The sequence below is a fragment of the Lolium perenne genome, chromosome 1, assembly GCF_019359855.2.
Source record: "Lolium perenne isolate Kyuss_39 chromosome 1, Kyuss_2.0, whole genome shotgun sequence".
Taxonomy (NCBI): domain Eukaryota; kingdom Viridiplantae; phylum Streptophyta; class Magnoliopsida; order Poales; family Poaceae; genus Lolium; species Lolium perenne.
The window spans coordinates 79,226,458-79,234,553 of record NC_067244.2 but is presented as its reverse complement, the minus strand read 5'-3'; the positions used below and the strand labels follow the sequence as shown (position 1 = coordinate 79,234,553).

Sequence of the window (8,096 nt, the reverse complement as noted above, 5' to 3'; positions counted from 1 at the left end):
CCCTTTAGTCCCGGCTGGTGACACGTGCTGGGACTAAAGTCAAACCGTTCGGTTCCCGCGCGGAAATCGATCGTCGTCGCAATTACTGATCATTGTCGGAAGTTGCATCGACACACGGAAATCGATCGTCGATCGGAAGTTGCATCGCCGCCGGCGGCCGTCCACGGGAATTGATCACCCGATGGCTGGCCTGTTCACCTCCCTCACCTACATATGAATCTTCACATCTCCTCCATTGGCCACATCTTCACATCCTCCATTAGCCATCTCTCCCAAAGAGCTCTCTCCGGCCCCGGCCCCAATGGAGCAACTCATGCGCATCCTCTCCCTACCTCGATCTCGGGTGTACTACCACACCGCCGAAGAGATGCACTTCAAGATCGCGGTCACTCTCCATGCATCAAGGGTGGAGAGGTGGATCCTCGCCATCAAGAGGGATTTCCTCGACGCCGCACCAATCAAGTGCGTATGCTTGGGCTGTGAGTTCAGCGACCCTTGCGAGGGCAGATATAATAAGTGCGCCGCCATCCTTCAACTCTCGGGGCCGACCGAGACTTTGGTCTTCCAAATTTGTTGGGCTGATGAAGTGCCACAACTTCTCAAGGATTTCTTGCAGGACAAGACCATCAGATTCTGCGGCACAACTATCCACAAAGATGTGGAAATGCTGTGTTCCTACAAAATTGATATTCCATCTGCGTTCGACCTCCAAAAGATAACCCCGAACCCCACCAAATTTCCCATTCTGAGTCTATATGATCTGGCAAATTCTATTATTGGGACAAAACTTGAGAAGAAAAGGAGGAAGAGGGACAAGAAGAAAGACAACGAGGAAGAAGAAGAAAATAAACTGATTTTTGGATGGGACAATGTTCCATTGAGCTATGAGCAAGTGTAGTATGTCTCTCTGGATGCTCGCCTATGCTTCAAGATGGCTAGGAGATATTGGAGGCTACTTGGCTACACTAGCCAGGTTAATCGTCTCAATATTATTGATGATAAGTAGATGGTGATATGGTGTTTGGTGTGTGCGTCTTCTATATTTGTATGAACCTATAAATTGTCTCAATATATCGATTTTTCTATTGTTATTCAAATCCCTCATATTTTTCTAATAATAATGAATATATTATTTGTCCAATTGCGATTTTACAGATTTAAAGATATTAATTATGCCATATTATATGAATAATGCATATATTATTTGATAATAATAATAATAAATAATAAAAACAAAATTATTTCATATTAAAATTCCTTGCATTTTTCAAATAATAATGGATATATTATTTGTCCAATTGCGAGTTACAGATTTAAAGATATTAATTATGCCATATTACATGAATAATGGATATATTATTTGATAATAATAATAATAATAATAAATGAATAAAAAAAATTATTTCATATTCAAATTCCCCATATTTTTCTAATAATAAGGATATATTATTTTTCCAATTGCGATTTATAGATTTAAATATATTAATTATGTCATATTATATGAAGAATGCATATTTTTTTTGATAATAACAATAAAAAATGAATAAAACAAAATTATTTCATATTCAAATTTCCCACATTTTTATAATAATAATGGATATATTATTTGTCCAATTGCGATTTACAGATTTAAAGATATTAATTATGCCATATTATATGAATAATGCATATATTATTTGATGATAATAATAATAATAATAATAAATGAATAAAACTAAAATTATTTCATATTCAAATTCCTCACATTTTTAATAATAATAGATATATTATTTTTCCAATTGCGATTTACAGATTTAAAGATATTAATTATGCCATATTATATGAATAACGCATATATTATTTGATAATAATAATAAATAGTTTTATTACTTATTTTATTTTCATTGGAACTCAATATTATTATCTTATTCATTATTGTTTACTTAAATAAAAAAATTTGGTTTCAAAAATACAGAAATATGACACAATGGTATAAGAGTTAATATGATTAATATGGTAGTATTTACAAGAAGGTACAATCACATTCGTGGCAGCACGGTAGGAAAGAACCGAGAAGTTAAGCGTTAGTGTGAGGATGGATGACCGACAGGATGTTACCAGATCTACATTTGACTAAAGATTAAGTGTAATTAGCGTTAAAAATGTTACAAGTGAGAGAGTAACGAGTCAAACAATTAGAAAAAAGAAATTAGATAGAAGAAAGAAAAAGAAAATAAAATTAGAAAAATGAAATTAGAAAAAAAAACAATTTCGAAACATAATCGTTAGTCCCGGTTAGGCTTACGAGTCGAAACTAAAGAATGGATCCAATTCTATTGAATCTGACTCATAGTGATCATTTCTCTTTAGCAAAGAATGACCTTGGTTATCAAAGGATTGAACAACCGGGATCCATTTACTTATGATACCTAGTTGGCATTGATAACAAGGATCCAATGAATTATGAGTTTAATAGATCCCCTTTAGCAGAAAGACCTATATTCCTTACTCATTATCAGACAATCACTTACTCATGAAAAACCCTTTTCGTACTCCAGCCCAAACACTGTACCGCATCCACGTGAAGAAGTTTTATCCCGATTTTTAAGCCGTCCGTAACTAAAGATTGAAGCCCGGGTGGCAAATCGAGACTAGAAGTCTGTTCTGCAGTAGTGACGGACAGCACCGCTGCGTCTGTGGCTGCGGAAGATCTCGTCGTACGTACGTTTCCCCTTGCTTGGCCAGCTCCCTCGATCATCGATCTACTAAACCACGATGCCGTAGAGAATTTTTCCGTATGGGATCTCTCTTTCGGTTCTTCAATTTTGACAGAGGCGTTCGTCCTGTTTCTTTTGTTTTCCCACGGTATGTATAAATTGAGGAGAAGATCTCACAGTAGCGTAGCGACTATATATCACCGATTCACCGTCCATCACAACGTGGGCGATGTTTGCCGCAGCACATCGCTTGCAGCCTGCTCCTGCCTGCCATTAAGGTATTTTTTTTTTTGCGGGGACTGGCATTAAGGTCTTAACAGCGACCACTAGTCAACGACAATATTTAGGGATATCTTCATCTAAGATTATAAACATTTTTATTGGAAAATAATGCTATCAATGATATACTCAAAGAGACTTCACGCATTGGGCCTTTACACTAAAATGCACACGAACTAACTGCGCAAATACATCACAAGTAAAATGCAACACAGATGTATCCGGTGAAGAGATCGCTATCATAAGAGGAAAAAAACATTTAATTATGAAGACAAAATTCATGTTTCGAAGGGCGACCACCGTTGCGGCAAAGCCTTGGATGCATCGACACTACTAGGAAAAGGCTCATCAGTAGCGCACCATTTTGGAATTCTGTGACGCACTTCACGTCACAAAAAATTGAATTTTGTGGCGCATGGATCATGCGCCACAGAAAAGTGACATTTCTGTGGTGCACCCAGCGGTGGGGACGACGGCATTTCGTCGGATTTTTTTTTTTTTGAAATTTGCCGGAAATCACCGGAGGTGGGTGGGTGGGTGGAGGAGGAGGAGGAGGAGGAGGAGGAGGAGGAGGAGGCCGGCGGAAGGGGGTCGCCAGAGGTGGGGAGGAGGGGGTCGCCGAAGGAGGAGGAGGTCGCCGGTGGAGGAGAGGAGAGAGTAGGAGAAGTGGAGGAGAGGAGGAGAGAAGGGGAATTGGAGGAGAAGGGAAACTGGAAGTCGAGGAGAAGTGGAGGAGACGAGGAGGAGGCGCCACCGAATTTCAAATTTCAGCCTAATAATTCTGTGGCGCATGTGAATTTGGTGCGCCACACAAAGGCGATATTTATGTGGCGCATCCAGCTCCATGCACCAAAGAAATACTCAGAATTGGTCAACCCAATAATTAGCCACGGGTCCCACCAGATTTATGTGGCGCCTGGAGAGTTAGTGCGCCACGGAAATGTCAAATTCTGTGGCGCCTGGAGAGTTTGTGCGCCACAGAAATGCCATTATTTAATGGCGCACGTGCCTGGGTGCTCCACATAATTTTTTTATGGCGCATGGTTATTTGGTGCGCCACAAAAAGACATTCTACCTATATCTAGTTTCCTACTAGTGCGAATAGATCTAGTGAAAATTACTTGTTTTAGCGGTTCATTTAGTTTTCTAGGTTCATTTATCTTGTGTCTTCTCTTGTGGTGTACCCACCATATTGCCTATACGCTGGGCCATTTATGAAAATCGGACTCGTTTCAAGCCTTTTCATGTAAAATGCAAAGACATGGTGTTGTCGGCAATGTTTAATAAAACGCATGACTGCCCGCAGTTGAACTGTGGCACATTATTATCGCAGGCCGACGGTTCTCCAAATATATCTTGTGTGTACATTTTTTTTCTCACATCCCTTAATTTGGTATATTTTTATTCAATTTTTTAAGGTTGTTTTCTAAAAGTCCATGTCTGCATGACATAATTCATCTTAAGGGCACATCAAAATGGCTACTATATTTTTTTGTTAAGCAGATGATTGACATAAGTTTTTTTTATAGGGAAAACCGCAAGTGTTCTGCCAAATCAATTAAGTGGGAGAATAGAATTCAGCTACAAACTAGATAGAAACTAGCTGACAAGAAGACAAAGGGAAAAAAAACAACAAACTAAGCTCTAAAAATTACTACTCATTGATATCAGGCTGGGCACCTGGCTCATCTCCTCCTTCCCTTTCATGCAAGTATGCTCCCAGTGTTAACATTGCTAGATCGAATAGGGTAGATCTGATGCCGGGTACTCACTATCTCTGTAAAGAATGTACTGATACTGTGGGTTTACCTTCTGACTTGGAGGAGGAACCCGTCGAAGTCGACATGGTGGCGATCGCGACGGTGACTGGCATGAGGTCGAGCGAGAGGGGTGGCGGCGAGCTTTCCGTCGGCACTGTGCAAAACCTAGATCGGTAGGTGTGTCGGTGGGGCGAGTGGCACTCTAATCAACCTCGTCATGCGTGCCACAGGCCCCCACCACTTTATATAGCACAGACAACAGGGGCCCACCAACCAGTGAACGGTTGGGCGCCCCCATCAGGGCTCGGTCAAAGGACACGTCGAGTCGTTGGGCTCGTACGTGGTGGAGATCAACATAATACCCAGGAGCAACAAATCATCTTTGATCAGCTCCAGGATTTGAAGTTCAGGCATGGAAGACTTTTGGAACACCCTACGACATCGTTCTTTCTAGATATGCCAAGCTTCATAGATGGCCACTATCAACTAATCTTTGGATAGCATGCGAGATCTCTTGCGCCACCAATCAGCTTGGGAACGAAACCGAGACCTCTGTACTTCCAGACCATCTGTACCCGTCCATTGCGCCAATAGGTGCCACACTACTCGAGCATATGAGCAATCCATCACCAGATGCATGGCCGTTTCCTGGTCTTGGTATCAAAGAGTGCAGTGATGCCCATGATTCATGCCTTTTGTTTGAAGCACATCATCCGTGAGAATCCTCTTCCACATCCAAAGCCACATAAAAAATTGCATTTTGGTTGAACCTTGGACATTCATAATTTGCTGTAGTCAATCGGCGCAAAGGACCCTAGGAACTGAGCCTTGTAAGCAGAAGCAACGTTGTATCCATTTGAGGCTTTAAGGTTTCAAAATATCTGATCGTCATCATTGGACAAGTTTATGTCTTGCAATTTAATCCACAGCGCTGTGAATTCCCTCAACTGAGTTTATGTGCTGATGCGGCTGAGACCTTTCATCCATTTGTCACTTATCATTGCCTGTTCAACATTGAGCCTTTTTAATCTAGTCAGCTTAAACAGATTTGGGGCTAGCTCAGCCTGCGCAGCCCCATCCAGCAACCTCGAAGTCTAGAATTTAGCTATATTTCCTTTTCCCACGGTGATCTTTGTACACGCATCAAAGAGAGAGGAGTTCGTCGAATCACAAGGTGTCGGCGAACCAACCCAAGGCCAAGTCTGGTCCGTCCATTCATACCACTTCCATCTCATCCGAAGAGCCCGGCTAAACATGGTTAGGTCCAATATACCCAATCCACCAAGAGATTTGGGTCGGCGGACATTTTTTCAACTCACAAGGCATACCGCTTTTGCATCATCATTCTTGGTCTTCCATAGGAAGTCTCTTTGTTTGTCAATTCTTTTAATTGCCCATTTGCCAAGTTGGAACACTGTGAGCATATATATGGGTATGGCTGAGAGCACAGAATTCAGAGTAAGTCGAGCAGCCGCATTCAGAAATTTGCCACGCTATTTTGGTAACCTGGCCGCCACGTTATCAACAGAAACGTGTATTATGCAACAAATGCTCTCCTTCTATGATTTTTGCGCCTACTTATAAATACATAAATTCTATGATAATTCAAAGTAAAACATGTACCACCGACTTGTCTATGCATATTTATCATTTTAGGCCCTTGTGCTGTACGGTTGGTCGGTGGCCAACCATGACAAGCATGACCAAGCAATAATTTGGATGTTCGCACGACAGCGTGAGAGTACAATTTTTAAATTTCTAGTTGATGAAACTTGCCCAAACTGATGACTAGACTGGAATGTTGCCAGCCACACAAGTTGGACGTGAAAATGAGATTTTACTCCTGCTTACTAAGCGTACGGAATACATATAAAATAAGAGACATGCGCTGAGTTTCAAGATCTGTCGCACAGAAAAGATGTTCATCAGTCCTTGCATGTAATTTAATTTGGACCTACCAGGGGTTCCAAATCGAGACAGAATAAAATCAATTACTTTTTCATATCTCCGATCACTTGGTTACATGTAAGTGCAATGGCAAACCCATTTGACCTACTTTACTGTGCTGGTTCTGAAGAAAGAAAATACTCTGGACATCTTACAAACAAAACAAATTTGAGGAAACCACTGGCTTATTTGCTACACAGGCTACCGTGTGAGCCAACAAATAACTCGTAGGGTTGAAAATGGAGCGGAAAAATTCCGACTTTTTTCGCAAAAATACGAAAACAAAACGAAGTTACAAAAAAAAATGCGGAACAGAAACGGAAACAAAATTCCTTTGGCGTACGACCGAATCCATTTTAGGATTTGATGTGCATAACCCAATCCAGCAGCCCAGTATGTGGCATGTCAAGCGAAACCACCAAAGTGGTCATCCCAAAACAGATGACCATGTAATCCCTGCATGAGTTCGGGGAAGTTTCCACGGTTCGAGCTTTATCTATTCCCCAGTACTGAACAGTCATGCTAGGGTTAGGGACCAAGTTTGTCGGTTTTTTGTTTTGCATGATTTTTCTTCATGATACAAGCAGTCTGGTGGTTCCGGCAAACGTCTGCGTTCGCATCTATTTTCGACAATATCTATTTATGTATTTGTTTTTTGGGATCTGTATTTGTTTATGCTTTCGTAAAAGAAAAGTGAAAAAATGTGGCACCACTCAGTTCCGTCCGTTTTCTCTTCGTTTCATCCTTAATTTCTCTATAGAAAAACTATTACTATTACTGAATACTAGGGTCAGCCCATTTAAATTTATTTCAGTATTCCTAATACATCCTAAAGGTTCATATGGTAACTATGCATGGTAAGAGGTGAGATTAAAATCCAGTCTCTTATTGTTAGTTTAGTCTGAGTTGAATCTTGTTATAAGGGAGGTTCTTTTAGCACGTGTATGTGCTCTTCTCGTGCACCACGAAGCTCAGGGTGAAGGTGTTTGACGATACATCCTACCGCAAGCACTACCATAACGGTAGCGATGATGGCAACCGCGATGAGCAAAAGCCTGTAGTTTAGGATTCTGGATGTTTTTTCTTTATAGCGAAGATGGCGAAGACTAGCAGAAGCCTCTAGTTTAGGTTTCATCGATATTTCACATTTTGCAACTACGTAATAAAGCATATGTAATATTTCTATCTCAATTAAAAATTTCTTTGTTCTTTACAGTCTTATTAGAGTTTCTTATCGGGGTCGTTGGTGTGTGCAACCTCTTCTCAGATTAGGAAGCAGGTGTCAGCGCTTCCTATAGTGCACTGCTGGCACATAATAAATTAAATAAGTTGCGACGAGAGGAAGAGATTAACTGGGCGCAAAGGGCTAAGGTAAAATACATTCAGGAAGGGGGTGATAATACTAAATACTTTC

The 8,096-nt window shown here is 40.8% G+C and overlaps 1 protein-coding gene across 1 annotated transcript; it reads left to right on the top strand.

The window, feature by feature from the left end:
• Positions 1 to 301: 301 nt before the first annotated feature.
• Positions 302 to 898, top strand: LOC127331625 (uncharacterized). Its single transcript, XM_051357801.1, has one exon. The coding sequence runs from the start codon at positions 302 to 304 to the stop codon at positions 896 to 898; it is 597 nt and encodes a 198-aa protein (XP_051213761.1).
• The last annotated feature ends 7,198 nt before the right edge of the window (positions 899 to 8,096 follow it).